This window comes from Marmota flaviventris, chromosome 5, assembly GCF_047511675.1.
Source record: "Marmota flaviventris isolate mMarFla1 chromosome 5, mMarFla1.hap1, whole genome shotgun sequence".
NCBI lineage: Eukaryota > Metazoa > Chordata > Mammalia > Rodentia > Sciuridae > Marmota > Marmota flaviventris.
The window spans coordinates 70,130,098-70,145,412 of record NC_092502.1 but is presented as its reverse complement, the minus strand read 5'-3'; the positions used below and the strand labels follow the sequence as shown (position 1 = coordinate 70,145,412).

Below are 15,315 nucleotides of genomic sequence, written 5' to 3'. Positions count from 1 at the left end.
ATGGTGTCCTCTCTGCGAAGGGGTCGAGAGGTCTGGCAGTGTCCTCTGCTCTCCCTTCTGCTATTGGCAGCCTGGGAGGTGGGGAGCGGCCAGCTCCACTACTCGGTCTCCGAGGAGGCAAAGCACGGCACTTTCGTGGGCCGCATCGCCCAGGATTTGGGACTGGAGCTGGCAGAACTGGTGCCTCGTCTGTTTCGGGTGGCGTCCAAGGACCGCGGGGACCTTCTGGAGGTAAATCAGCAGAATGGCGTCTTGTTTGTGAATTCTCGGATCGACCGGGAGGAGCTGTGCGGGCGGAGCGCAGAGTGTAGCATCCACCTGGAGGTGATCGTGGACAGACCGTTGCAGGTTTTTCATGTGGAAGTGGAGGTGAAGGACATTAATGACAACCCGCCGGTATTTTCAATAACAGTTAAGACTATCCGGTTTCCTGAATCTAGGCTGCTTGACTCAAGGTTTCCTTTAGAGGGAGCATCTGATGCAGACATTGGAGTAAATGCTCTTATCTCCTACAAACTCAGCTCTAGTGAGTTTTTCTTTCTAGACATCCAGACGAATGATGAATTAAGCCAATCCTTGTTTCTTGTGTTGAGAAAATCTCTGGACAGAGAGGAAACTGCTGAGATTAATTTGTTACTGGAAGCTACGGATGGGGGGAAACCTGAACTCACCGGCACTGTTCAAATACTTATTAAGGTTTTAGATGTGAACGACAACGAACCGACTTTTGCTCAATCAGTTTACAAAGTGCAATTGTTAGAGAACACTACAAATGGAACTTTGGTGGTTAAATTAAATGCTTCTGATGCAGATGAAGGATCAAACGGTGAGATTGTGTATTCACTTAGTAGTGATATATCTTCCAGTGTACAGACAAAGTTCAAAATAGATAACAGCTCAGGGGAAGTCAGAACTAAGGGGAAATTAGATTATGAAGAAACAAAATTCTATGATATTCATGTCATTGCATCTGACAAAGGAACCCCATCAATGTCAGGACACTGTAAAATTTCAGTAAAACTTGTGGATATCAATGATAACACACCAGAAGTCTCAATAACATCACTCTCGCTTCCTATCCAAGAAAATGCTCCACTGGGCACCGTCATCGCCTTCATCACAGTGTCAGATCGGGACTCTGGTACCAATGGGCAGGTGACCTGCACGCTAATGGCCCATAGTCCCTTTAAATTGCTGTCTACTTTCAAGAATTACTATTCCTTGGTGCTGGAGAGCGCCCTGGACCGAGAGACCATAGCTGATTATAAGCTGGTGGTGATTGCCAGGGACGGGGGCTCCCCTTCGCTGTGGGCCACAGCCAGTGTGTCCGTGGAGGTGGCAGACGTGAACGACAATGCACCAGTGTTCGCGCAGCCCGAGTACACGGTGTTTGTGAAGGAGAACAACCCGCCAGGCTGCCACATCTTCACGGTGTCGGCACAGGATGCAGATGCACAGGAGAATGCATTGGTGTCCTACTCTCTGGTGGAGCGTCGGGTGGGCGAACGTGCGCTGTCGAGCTACGTGTCAGTGCACGCGGAGAGCGGCAAGGTATATGCACTGCAACCTCTGGACCATGAGGAGCTTGAGCTGCTGCAGTTTCAGGTGAGCGCGCGCGACGCTGGTGTGCCACCCCTGGGCAGCAACGTGACGCTGCAGGTGTTCGTGCTGGATGAGAATGACAATGCTCCCAAACTGCTGACACCTGGGGTGGGTGGGACAGGGGGAGTGGCGAGTGAGCTGGTGCCATGGTCTGTGGGTGCAGGCCACGTTGTGGCTAAGGTACGCGCGGTGGATGCAGACTCTGGCTACAATGCGTGGTTGACCTACGAGCTGCAAGTGGCGGCGGACGGTTCCCGCAGCCCGTTCCGCGTGGGGCTGTATACCGGTGAGGTCAGCACCGCGCGCGCTCTGGACGAGTCGGATGCGCCACGCCAGCGACTGGTGGTGCTGGTGAAGGACCACGGCGAGCCGTCACTGACCGCCACAGCCACAGTGCTGTTGTCTCTGGTGGAGAGAGGCCAAACGCCAAAGGCCTCTTCAAGGGCATTGGCAGGCGCTGCTGACCCGGAGATGGCGCTGGTGAACGTCAACGTGTACCTGATCATAGCCATCTGCGCTGTATCTAGCCTGTTGGTCCTCACACTGCTACTGTACATGGCATTTCGGTGTTCCGTGGTGCCAACTGAGGGCGCCTGCAAGCCTGGGAAACCCAGGCTGGTGTGCTCCAGCGCGGTGGGGAGCTGGTCTTACTCGCAGCAGAGGAGGCAGAGGGTGTGCTCTGGCGAAGTCCCGCCTAAGACAGACCTAATGGCCTTCAGCCCCAGCCTACCTCAAGGTCCAGACTCCGCAGAAGAGCAACCACTTTCAGAATCAAAATACTTCGGAAAGGTGGGTTTTTAAATTTCTTTCCAATTCTAGAATTTTCCATGTTTTATTCTTTAGGAATTCTACTAATTATTTAGATTCATAGCTCTGCCTTTATTTTGAATCATCATTCTACCATCCAACATTGATTATGTATTAAATATCAATAAAGAGCAATTTTTATTAAATTAGAGATTAATAGAACAACTTTCTTAAGTGTTATTTTTATTTTTATACTTTGGCTTTTTCCTAATTAAATCTCTCCATTAAGAATGATGAAAACACACTTGAGCAAAAATTTACAATTTAACATTAACTATAAATATTTGAATCTCTTAAAATTTTAAAATCAGAATTGGAGAAATTTTAAGCACATTATTACATAATATTTCCAGTTTATACGATCTTTTCATTCTATTGGAATATGTTTGGAATAAGGTTATATTTGTTCTGGACATTTCCTATATTGTTCTTTGGACCAATCATATATTTGTTTTTATCCATTCATGCAAAAGTAAGTGAGTTGTTCTTACCGTGTATTGGAAAGCATCCTGAATCTTCAATGCTAGGACCTCTAAAAGTATTTATCGCACTCCAGCACTTATATGCTAGCACTTAGAAATACTTGTTAATCTTAGATTTGTCTTTTATAAGTAAAATAACCTATTATTTGGGATAAGAATTTCACACTGGCAAAATCCTTGAGTGTTCAGTCAAAATAAAGAATTCACTAAGAAAGGGTCCTTTCAATCTTAACACTTTAAAATCATATGGGATTGGCCTGGTGAGACCTTTTCTTTCTATAATTGGAGAGTTCTCTAACCCAATCTTTGTGTTAGTGTTTGATTAAATCATCGTTCCAGTATCATTATCATTAGTCTAGTGCATGCAGGTCTTTCACAATACAAACTGGGAAGCTTCTGCCGGCACCTTACTGTGCCTGGGATTACATCACTGTGAGTTCACTCAGTTTCACCAGGTAACATTCATATTCTTAATGAAACTGAAGTTTCCCCAGAAGGTAAGGCCTGGCATTGGATGATTACATTTTCATTAGAATATACTATAATGGGTAATTGAAACACTGACCTTCCCCAGTAAATTGATAACTGAGAAGGACTCTTTTTGTTTTGTTTTGTTTCAAACCAAAGGGGTTAAATCTAAAACTGTCTTTTGTTATTTGGTTATCAGTTATTTGCTCTTTTTCCCAGATAATATGTGCATATTGATGAATCATATCATTAACTTCCACTAAGTGATCTTGGCCTCAGTCACTTCATAGGTAGTCCAGAAGTTTTATATGGAATATGCTTTTAAAGGAGCTGGGAAGTTTGGTGGATAAATCTTGACCTATAGTCAAGCAGAGTCTATGCCTACAGGAAACTTACCTACTTAGAGTTGATAAGTCTCATCATGCAAAGTATACATTTCCTGAAAATCAGAAAATTTCATTTAAGGTTTTACAGAGAAAAATGAATGATTTGAACAAATGAGGATGAAGCTCTTCCCTGGGAGTTTTATCCTACCTAGAGTATTGCATGCAGAATATATGAGTGGTCAGGTGGAGTCTGTCCTACTGGAAGTCTGGTCATTATGTTTCTACTGTAGGTAAATTGTAACCTTTAAAAATTATATTCACATGTACCTAGATCTCCAAGAGTTACAATCTATGGTTCAATAAATTCTTATTCTTATTTATATTTTTCTTGGTTAATTTGCTTAAGGAGATAACTAATAGAAACTATTCCCTGATACTTTATGCACACATTGGTCCAATCTTCTAAACTCATGTTCCTTTAACATTATCTTATCTTCTAATAATCAGTACTGGAGTCTACTCTGCTATAAATTTTCTGTGAGGCATTCCATCTTTCAGTTAGTATAATTCTTAAAAGCAATGCAAGGCCCATAATATTACAATAAATTGTCAAAAGTATCTCATTAATATGAAGTCTGTGATGATATAAAATTTTAATTTTGTCTTTCATTTTCAAACTAACTACCACCTTTCAATATTCATCAAAGTTATATCTGGCATTGTAATATCTATACTTATTTTCTAGATCCATGACATTCACAAACAATTCTTTAAAGTTTACTTTCTTCTTCATGAGCTAGCACAATATAATCAGTTAGAAATTATGAAAGTTTTATGCTAATAAATATATTAATATAATGCTTTACTTATCTTGCTTGAGAAAGTTAATTTCAAACATTTATTTACTAAAATTAATTGATAATATATTCTATTATAAATATAAATGATGAACTATGAGTAAATTGTATCATGGCTTCCCTTTAGTAAAACACAGGAAACAACAACTTGAATGAAAACTGTTCTCCAAATTCTTAAATATTGAATTGCATTTAATAATGGTCAGGCTATATGCAAGGAGTTGTAATATTCCTATTGTTCCTAATTCTCTACAATAGACCTTTACCAAAGAATTTTGTTATTTAACTTACAAATGCTCAGGGAACTCATGACTTTCACCAAATTCAGAGAGATCTTTGAGACATTTCATCACCTACTCTTACCTGTATTGACTGGTGACTCATGTTCGAAGGTTGCTTTTCTCTCTTTTGTCATTGGTTAAGTCACCAATTCTTTCAGATAAGAACTTTTAAAGCAATGGAAATCTAAAAATTCATCCAGAGTGGATTTTTTTTTCTGGTACTGATGATGGAACCCAGATATTCTCTACCACTGAGCTATATCCCCTACCCCTTTTATTTTTATTTTGAGACAGGGTTTTCCTACATTGCTGAGGCTGGCCTCAAATTTGAATCCTCCTGCCTCAGATTTCCAAGTTGCTGGGATTATGTGAGTGTGCCACTGTGTCCAAACAGAGTGGAGGCATTTAAAAAACAAAATTATCACATTTTGTAAATGCTTTAGTATATACAGGTAAATTGGAAAACATAAAGATGTGAAAAATTTAAAAACTAGTATGTTCTTATTTGTTGTGGTACAAGTATAACAAATATCCAATTACACAGTGTTGTCCTGCAATAGGAAATAAATTGACAAAACAACTTCACTGGAAAATACTGATTTCTTACATCTTTATTTAAATAACCGGTAAGATAGTTAACAAGAATATAATTCTTGAATAAGGGACATATGAGTAATTTACAGATATCCTAGAATTAATAAATATAAGGGAACCTATTTTAAATATTGATAATTGCCATAATGATGTGTGTGTGCGTGTGTGTATACACACACACACAAACACACACACTTTATGTATACAGACATTTTTACCAATGTTTCCTTTTTCACGTTGTGATGGTCACAAATCTCAAAAACTCTGCTTTTTCCATAAACTGTAGTCTGAGAGGCTAAGTGATTAAAGGAATAGCATCTTAAATCAGATTGACATCCCACCCTTACACTAATAAAGTCATTCTTAAGTTACTTAACTACTGTGTATTTGTAAAAAGTGAAGCACATTCATATATTTTTGATAAGAACACAAATAATAATAAATTCTGGCAAGAATGTGGGGGGAAAGGTACACTCATACCTTTTGGTGAGATTGAAAACTGGTGCTACCACTCTGGAAAGCAATATGGAGATGTCTCAAAAAAACTAGGAATGAAGCCATCATATTACCCAACTATCCCATTCCTTGATCTATATACAGAAGAACTAAAATCAGCATGCTATAGTGATAGACAAATCCATATTTATAGTTGTGCAACTCAACAATAGCCAAGATAATGAGCCAGTCCAGGTGCCTGTCAGTAGGTGAATGGATTAAGAAAATGTGGTATATATACACAATAGAGTTTTAATCAATCACAAAGAAGAATGAAATTATGGCATTTGCCAGTAAATGGATGGAAGTTGAGAACATCATGTTAAGTGAAATAAACCAAACTCAGAAATTCAAGGGTCAAATATTCTCTCTTATATACAGAAGCTAGAGCAAAGTAAGGGGAAAAAAGAGTGAAGGAGTGTTTGTATATCATAAATATTGAAGGAAAGTCAGTGGAGTAAAAGAAGGAGACTAAAGAGGAGGGAAGAATGATGGGAAAGGGGAGGAAATGAGGAATAAACTTAACAAAATCATAGTATGTACATGTATAAATATACCACAGTGAATTCCACCTTTATGTATACCTATAAAACACCAATCAAAAATAAATAAATGAGAAAGGTAGACAAGTAGAGTAGAGAAAGGGGAATAGGGAAAGGGAAAAGAGGAGGGAAGGGGAGAGAACTGGGGACTGAAATGGATCAAATTAAGTTTTATGTATGTATGATTATGTCAAATTGAACCTAACTATTATGTAACTATAAAGCACCAATAAGAGGAAAAAATCCTACTCATATAAAAAATGCCTTTCTGAGAGGATATTTGTGAGAATTTAATGGAATGATTCCATTAAGACAAATATAACAGTGCCTGTCCCGGGAAACATTTTCAATAGATGTTCATTGTTACAACAGTAAATAATTGATATCTTACTGTATGTTATTAATTGGAATAATTGAAATTGATGAATTAGTATAAACTTTCTAAGGACAGCTTGATAAACAAATAATTGAGTGAGTACTCAAAGTATAATTGAACAGAAATCTAAAATTTTGAGAAAGTTCAATGGTCATATAAGGAAAAGAAGATAAATATATTTAATACTTACATATTTAGCCACATGATGTCGCTGTCTACCACAAGGTCTTTCTCCACAAAAGCAGTCCGCATTACGTATTCACGTTGAAGCCTTTCTTCATCATCTCTGAAGTATGGTGACGGTGGGAGTTTAAGAAATGAACAGTAAAGAAATCAAATTATTGTTTTTAAATTTTGGATTGATGTAAGAGGAACCAAATATTTAGGAAAAACTGGCAATGGTGTTTTCCTGGCGAAAAGATCCTGGAACTCAGCGTCTGCTGCTCTGGCTTTTGCTCCTGGAGGCTTGGGAGGCAGGGAGCGGCCAGATCCATTACTCGGTTCCCGAGGAGTCAAAACACGGCACCTTTGTAGGTCGCATCGCTCAGGATCTGGGGCTGGAGCTGGCGGAGCTGGTGCCGCGTCTGTTCCGGGTATCGTCCAAGGACCGCGGGGACCTTCTGGAGGTAAATCTGCAGAATGGCATTTTGTTTGTGAATTCTCGGATCGACCGGGAGGAGCTGTGCGGGCGGAGTGCGGAGTGTAGCATCCACCTGGAGGTGATCGTGGACAGGCCGCTGCAGGTTTTCCATGTGGAGGTGGAAGTGAAAGATATTAACGACAACCCGCCAGTATTTCCCATGGCAGTAAAAAATCTATTTATTTACGAATCCCGACAGCTTGGCTCTCGGTTTTCGCTAGAGGGCGCATCCGATGCAGATATTGGAACTAATTCGTTGTTGACTTACAGTCTTGATTCCAGTGAATATTTTGCTTTGGACGTTAAAAGAAATGATGAGGAAATTAAATCCCTTGGACTGGTATTGAAAAAACTTTTAAATCGAGAGGACACTCCTAATCATCATTTACTAATATCGGCGGTTGATGCCGGGAAACCAGAACTCACTGGCACCACTCAAGTGAAGATCACAGTCTTGGATGTAAATGACAACGCCCCAGCATTTGAGAGGTCGGTTTACAAAGTCAGATTATTTGAAAATGCTCCATATGGTACCTTAGTAGTGATCGTTAACGCCTCTGATTTGGATGAAGGAGTAAATAAGGACATTGAATATTCTTTCAATACAGATGTATCAGCAGAGATTCTGTCGAAATTTCACTTAGATCAGGTTAGTGGACACATCAGTGTAAAAGGAAACATAGATTACGAAGAAACTAGGTCATATGAAATCCAAATAGAGGCGACAGACAAAGGAAATCCTCCAATGACAGATCACTGCACCGTTCTAGTGGAAATTGTGGATACCAATGATAATGTTCCTGAGTTGGTTATCAAATCATTATCGTTACCTGTTTTAGAAGATGCTCCACTTGGCATGGCCATAGCCCTGATCAGCGTGTCAGATCGTGACTCAGGTGCCAACGGACAGGTGACTTGTCACCTGACGCCACATGTTCCCTTCAAGCTAGTGTCCACTTTCAAGAATTACTATTCTTTGGTGCTGGACAGCGCCCTGGACCGCGAGACCATATCTGACTATAAGCTGGTGGTGACCGCCAGGGACGGGGGCTCCCCTTCGCTGTGGGCCACAGCCAGCGTGTCGGTGGAGGTGGCTGACGTGAATGACAATGCACCAGCTTTTGCACAACCCGAGTACACAGTGTTCGTGAAGGAGAACAACCCGCCAGGCTGTCACATCTTCACGGTGTCTGCGCATGATGCAGATGCGCAGGAGAATGCTCTGGTGTCCTACTCTCTGGTGGAGCGGCGGGTGGGTGAGCGTGCACTGTCGAGCTTCGTGTCAGTGCACGCGGAGAGCGGCAAAGTGTATGCTCTGCAGCCTCTGGACCATAAAGAGCTTGAGCTACTTCAGTTTCAGGTGAGTGCCCGCGACGCTGGCGTACCGCCCCTGGGCAGTAACGTGACGCTGCAAGTATTCATACTGGATGAGAACGACAATGCGCCAGTGCTGCTTGCCCCTCAGGTGGGTGGCGCAGCGGATACAGTGAGGGAGCTGATGTCTAGGTCACTGGGCGCTGGCCACATTGTAACTAAGATACGCGCGGTGGACGCTGACTCTGGCTACAATGCGTGGCTGTCCTACGAGCTGCAACTGGTGGCAGGTAGTGCACGAAGCCCATTCCGTGTGGGACTGTATACAGGCGAGATCAGCACCACACGAGCCCTGGATGAATCGGATGCGCAGCACTACCGTCTGCTGGTGCTGGTCAAAGACCACGGGGAGCCGGCACTGACTGCCACAACCACAGTGTTGCTGTCTCTAGTGGAAAGCAGCCAGGCGCCAAAGGCCTCAAGGGCCTTGACTGGCGCCGCGGGCCGCGAGGCGGCGCTAGTGGATGTGAACGTGTACCTGATCATCGCCATCTGCGCGGTATCCAGCCTGTTGGTGCTCACCCTGCTGCTGTACACAGTGTTTCGGTGCTCTGCGGAACCCAACAAGGACACTTGTGGTCCTGGAAAGCCCACGCTGGTGTGCTCCAGCGCGGTGGGGAGTTGGTCGTACTCACAGCAGAGGCGACAGAAGATGTGCTCTGGAGAGGGCCCACCCAAGACCGACCTCATGGCTTTTAGCCCCAGTCTTCCACCATGTCCAGTTAACCAGGATAGAGAGGAGCAACTGGCTATGGACATGGATCTCTCTGCCAAAGTGAGTAATTTATCATTCTTTCCAAAGCGTTCTCTTTTTTTAAAAAAAAATTCCTGTGTTTTCACCCCCTTGAAAACATGTTTAAGGTTAATTACACTACACTCTATTCTACTAATTAGCATTTTTCAGTTGCTGATTTTGTGATTAAAATGGTCAGATTCTTTGTGACTAAATTTTGAATGAAGAAATGAACAGTGAGATTAACATTTATATTGTTATTTTGTTTTGTTGATAAGTGCAGTAGCAGGATTATTTTATTGCTAAATGTCTGGGTACAAATAAATTTTTTTTTTCTTGGACGAATTTCATTATTTACAGAATTTACTCTAACTTGTGGCCAAGTGCTACCTGCAGAATAACTGTCTTTTACCTCTTTTCATTGCATCATGCAGGCTGGCCTACAACTCTCGGCCCTTCTGTTCCAGCCTCCCAAATCTCTAGGATTAGAGGCATGCACCGCTATGTTTGGTTATCTTCATTTTTCTCATTATTTTTATTAGCAATAATGAAAATATCGATATGAAGTGAAATTTTAATTCTTCTGTGGCATATTTAAATGTTATTTTAAAAAGAATTTTTAAGTTGGGCATGGTGATGCATTCCTGTAATTCTGGTGACTCTGGAGGCAGAGGCAGGAGTTCACAAGTTCAAAGCCATCCTCAACAATTTAAGTGAGATCATGTCACAAAATAAAAAAATTAAAGGGCTGGGATTGTAGTAGTGTAGAGCCCCCTTGTGTACAATTAGTAACAAATTGAAACCAATTGTCACTCAAAGATATTGTAGAGAGTCCAAAATGTAAAATAATTATGTCCCTCACTCCTCTCTTTTCCCACTTGCATTTTATTTTCAAGCATATCCTTTGCTGCCACTTGTTCATCAAGTATTAATCCAGCCTTGATTTAATATTTATTTTGTTAGTTCTATTATCATCCTGTTGTAAATAATAGAATCATCCAAAGTTCTTGCCTTGATGGATATGAGACTTCGGACTTCAAATTGAGCTTTCTTCCTCTTGAAATTCTTGACTAACAAGACTCTTGACAAAAACATTTTGAAAATTTTTTAGTTTTTTTTTCTTCTTAGAGATGTATTGATGCTATACTAAGTGAACAGTGGATAGGTATTTATTTCAAATAAATATTTTTATTCTGTTGCATTCCTCATCTATACATTTAAATATTTTTAAAATAAAATGACTGAGAATTGAATTATTTTCAATTTCTCCCAGTGTGCTTGATCTATGATCATTTTGTAAAACCCAAAAGTTGGGTCCCCAAACAGAGAAAGTACTCTGATTTCTGTTATGATTCCAAAAGTTGTTTTTTGTGGGTGTGGCTCTTCATAGAGGAGAACCCAAAACTATTTTCACTAGATGGCATTTTTTGTTTAGGCAAACACAAAGGAAATGAATTTAAGTATTTAAGCAGCAAAAAGTTTGACAATTGCTATTATCACTACCTCCTTCTGTATTGTTTATTTACAAAAATGTATCATACTGTATTGGGAAGATTTAATTGCTCATTAAGACTGGGGATGATTCAGAGATGATGACTGTAAAAAATTGGCATGAAAATCAAGCTAAAAGCCACGTTTTCCACATGGAAATTGAAATATATCTTAATTAGGGCAATTTCGTAGGGAAAATATTTTTGTATTATTTAGAAAGTTTTCAGAGTGCTTAAGACATCATATTTCCAGATTAATCTTATGATCACCTTATATTAATGTATTTTATTAGGCAATTAAAACCAAACCATTTCTATTATCATAAATGTCTAGTAAATGTTAAGTATCTATTTTTAATTTTAATTTTTTTAGCTGTAGTTGGATACAGTTGCTTTATTTATTTTTATGTGGTGCTGAGAATCGAACCCAGTTCCTCACACGTGCTAGATGAGAGCTCTACCGCTGAGCCACAACCCTAAAGGAGAATTTTAAGAAAAAAAATTGAATGTAGCCAATTATCCTGTTTGACTAAAATATATGAGTACAATAGGAGAAAGTAGGAATCTTAGACACTGGAAAAGTAGAGGTCTAAGTAGTCATCTAAGACATTGGAGATCAGGCAGGTATTTATAAACCATTAGAGTAAAAATTAGAATACTCTACTTGCTTATAGGAGGTAAATAAGTTACAGTCAATAACATTATCTGGAATACTTCATCACACAAGCTATTTACTAGAAGTTTCTTTTTAAAAAAATTTAATCGAATTTGTTATATATGACAGCAGAATGCATTCCAACTCATATTACACATATATAGCACAATTTTTCATATTTGTGTTTTAACTAGAAGTTTCTACTTCCTTGTTAAAGCCCCCTTGAGCATTTGGCCCTTAGGTGACTCAAGGAAGATATTCAATGAAATTATGATAGTCTTTGAATGCTTCTTAAAAATATTTGCAAATTTACCTTTCAATGGCTTTGTCCTTGGAACCAATTTCCCCAGGTACCATTCCCTTTGCTTCAACACCAGTAATGCAAGTACAAGGATAGGCAGGGTGTCATAATTAATAATAACCTCTAGAATGCCAAATAATACAAGGAAACTATCATGAATTTTCCTTATCAACACTTCACAATTGTATATTTTCAAAGTTTTCATTAACTACAGTTGGTTCTTTGTAAATACTTAAGATCTGTATAAAAAAGGATTTCCACTGTAGTAGAAGTTACTTCTGTGGTAAAACTAAGAATCACAATCAAATTTCTTTGGTGCAGAATGTTTTCCTCAGTATTCTTGTTATCCCCAAACTGGAAATGTGTTCGGAGAAGCCCCTAAATAAAATAAGACCTGGCAATGATAGTAGTATGGGTTTCCGGAATCGGTACTTACGGTTTGAAGCCACATGATGTCGCTCTTTACCATAAAATACACCTGACAGGAACAAGAATAAAAGGGAAAATATTTCTTCTTACTGGAAAGAAGCTGCATCCACAATCCGGCGTTTGAAAAATGGAGGATGCTGCTGCATGGAAATGACCAAACAGATTTTTCCTAACTTTGAGACAAGATTCCTAATCATAATAAAGCTCTGTACGCTTGTCATGGAATTTTCCTGGGGAAGTGGCCCGGAATCCCAGCGCCTGCTGCTTTCCTTTCTGCTCCTCGCAATCTGGGAGGCAGGGAGTGGCCAACTCCACTACTCCATTCCCGAAGAGGTCAAACACGGCACCTTCGTGGGCCGCATCGCTCAGGATCTGGGGCTGGAGCTGGCGGAGCTGGTGCCGCGTCTGTTCCGGGTGGCGTCCAAGGACCGCGGGGACCTTCTGGAGGTAAATCTGCAGAATGGCATTTTGTTTGTGAATTCTCGGATCGACCGGGAGGAGCTGTGCGGGCGGAGCGCGGAGTGTAGCATCCACCTGGAGGTGATCGTGGACAGACCGCTGCAGGTTTTTCATGTGGAAGTGGAGGTGAAGGACATTAATGATAACCCGCCTGTGTTCCTGGCGACACAAAAGAATTTGTTCATTGCAGAATCCAAGCCACTTGATACTCGGCTACCACTAGAGGGCGCCTCTGATGCAGATATCGGAGTCAACGCTCTGCTCACTTACTCGCTGAGCCCCAATGAGTATTTTTCTTTGGAAAAACCATCCGATGACCCACGGGTAAAAGGTCTTGGGCTTCTATTACGGAAATCTTTAGACCGAGAAGAAACTCCGGAGATTTTTTTAGTACTCACTGTCACTGATGGGGGCAAACCCGAGCTGACAGGCACAGTCCAGTTACTCATTACAGTACTGGATGCTAATGACAATGCTCCAGTTTTTGACAGAACACTCTATACGGTGAAATTACCAGAAAATGTTCCAAATGGAACCTTGGTAATCAAAGTTAATGCTTCAGATTTAGATGAAGGCTCGAATGGAGATATTATTTACTCATTTTCTACTGATATTTCACCAAATGTGAAATCCAAGTTCCACATAGACCCAGTTACAGGACAAATTTTCGTAAAAGGATATATTGATTTCGAAGAATGCAAATCCTATGAAATTCTTGTAGAGGGCTTTGACAAAGGACAGCTTCCACTCTCTGGCCACTGTAGAGTTATTGTAGAAGTAGAAGATACCAATGACAATGTCCCAACTTTGGAATTCAAGTCCCTATCACTTCCAATCAGAGAGAACACTCCACTGGGCACCGTTGTCGCACTGATCAGCGTGTCAGATCGTGACTCAGGTGCCAACGGACAGGTGACTTGTCACCTGACGTCACATGTTCCCTTCAAGCTAGTGTCCACTTTCAAGAATTACTATTCTTTGGTGCTGGACAGCGCCCTGGACCGCGAGACCATATCTGACTATAAGCTGGTGGTGACCGCCAGGGACGGGGGCTCCCCTTCGCTGTGGGCCACAGCCAGTGTGTCCGTGGAGGTGGCTGACGTAAATGACAATGCGCCATTGTTCGCGCAGCCCGAGTACACAGTGTTCGTGAAGGAGAACAACCCGCCAGGCTGTCACATCTTCACGGTGTCTGCGCATGATGCAGATGCGCAGGAGAATGCTCTGGTGTCTTACTCTCTGGTGGAGCGGCGGGTGGGTGAGCGTGCGCTGTCGAGCTTCGTGTCAGTGCATGCGGAGAGCGGCAAAGTGTATGCTCTGCAGCCTCTGGACCACGAAGAGATTGAGCTGCTTCAGTTTCAGGTGAGTGCCCGCGACGCTGGTGTGCCACCCCTGGGCAGCAACGTGACGCTGCAAGTGTTTGTGCTGGATGAGAACGACAACATGCCAACACTGCTGGCACCTAGGACAGGTGACACAGGGGGAGCTTTGAATGAACTGGTGCAGTGGTCAGTGGGTGCCGGCCACGTGGTAACGAAAGTGCGTGCAGTGGATGCTGACTCTGGCTACAACGCCTGGCTGTCTTATGAGCTGCTACAGTTATCCGGTGGCTCGCGCAGCCCATTCCGTGTGGGTCTGTATACGGGCGAGATCAGTACAACCCGCGCCCTGGATGAAGCAGACGCGCCACGCCAGTGCCTGCTGGTGCTGGTGAAAGACCACGGTGAACCGGCGCTGACCGCCACCGCCACAGTTCTGGTGTCTCTGGTGGAGAGCGGCCAGGTGCCAAAGACCTCCTCCAGGGCACTGGCGGGCACTGCTGGCCACGACGCGGCGCTAGTGGATGTCAACGTGTACCTGATCATTGCCATCTGTGCAATTTCCAGCCTGTTGGTGCTCACGCTGTTGCTGTACACGGCGTTTAGGTGTTCAGCGGTGCCCACGGAGGGCTCCTGTAGACCTGGGAAGCCCACGCTGGTGTGCTCCAGCGCGGTGGGGAGCTGGTCTTACTCGCAGCAGAGGAGGCAGAGGGTGTGCTCTGGCGAAGGCCTGCCCAAGACTGACCTCATGGCCTTCAGCCCCAGTTTACCTGATTCTAGGGACAGAGAGGATCAACCACAAACTACTGGAGATTCCTTGGCAAAGGTTAGTTTATAATATCCTTTTGTTCAATCTGAATAGTCATACTCTTTTGCACTATCATTTTACTTCTCATAATCAAATTTCTCTCTATCAATTTTCTCTGCTTCTGTTTATACGTTTCTTTTAACTCTAATGTCATGAAGCCAAGGCAGGATGGTGGGCTAGGTATTTGGGAGGCTGTGGTGGAGGAATCACTTGAGCCTAGGAGTTACCGCCTAGACAAGCCCAGGCATTAATGAGACCCAATCTCAAAAACAAACAA

At 42.1% G+C, this 15,315-nt stretch overlaps 3 protein-coding genes across 3 annotated transcripts; all 3 read left to right on the top strand.

Moving 5' to 3' along the window:
- Positions 1-2,403, top strand: LOC139705693 (protocadherin alpha-2-like). The gene has a single exon (XM_071611859.1). The coding sequence runs from the start codon at positions 1-3 to the stop codon at positions 2,401-2,403; it is 2,403 nt and encodes an 800-aa protein (XP_071467960.1).
- Positions 2,404-7,228: 4,825 nt separating this feature from the next.
- On the top strand, positions 7,229-10,716 carry LOC114084283 (protocadherin alpha-3-like). Its single transcript, XM_027925413.2, has 2 exons — positions 7,229-9,623; positions 10,706-10,716. The coding sequence occupies exons 1-2, from the start codon at positions 7,229-7,231 to the stop codon at positions 10,714-10,716; spliced, it is 2,406 nt and encodes an 801-aa protein (XP_027781214.2).
- A 1,901-nt stretch (positions 10,717-12,617) lies between these two features.
- Positions 12,618-15,068, top strand: LOC114084282 (protocadherin alpha-4). Its single transcript, XM_071611858.1, has one exon. The coding sequence runs from the start codon at positions 12,672-12,674 to the stop codon at positions 15,066-15,068; it is 2,397 nt and encodes a 798-aa protein (XP_071467959.1). The 5' UTR covers positions 12,618-12,671.
- The last annotated feature ends 247 nt before the right edge of the window (positions 15,069-15,315 follow it).

What these genes read in the sequence shown, in the direction of transcription:
- LOC114084282 (XM_071611858.1), top strand. Translation starts at nt 12,672, where the DNA reads ATGGAATTTTCCTGGGGAAGTGGCCCGGAATCCCAGCGCCTGCTGCTT.
- LOC139705693 (XM_071611859.1), top strand. Translation starts at nt 1, where the DNA reads ATGGTGTCCTCTCTGCGAAGGGGTCGAGAGGTCTGGCAGTGTCCTCTG.
- LOC114084283 (XM_027925413.2), top strand. Translation starts at nt 7,229, where the DNA reads ATGGTGTTTTCCTGGCGAAAAGATCCTGGAACTCAGCGTCTGCTGCTC.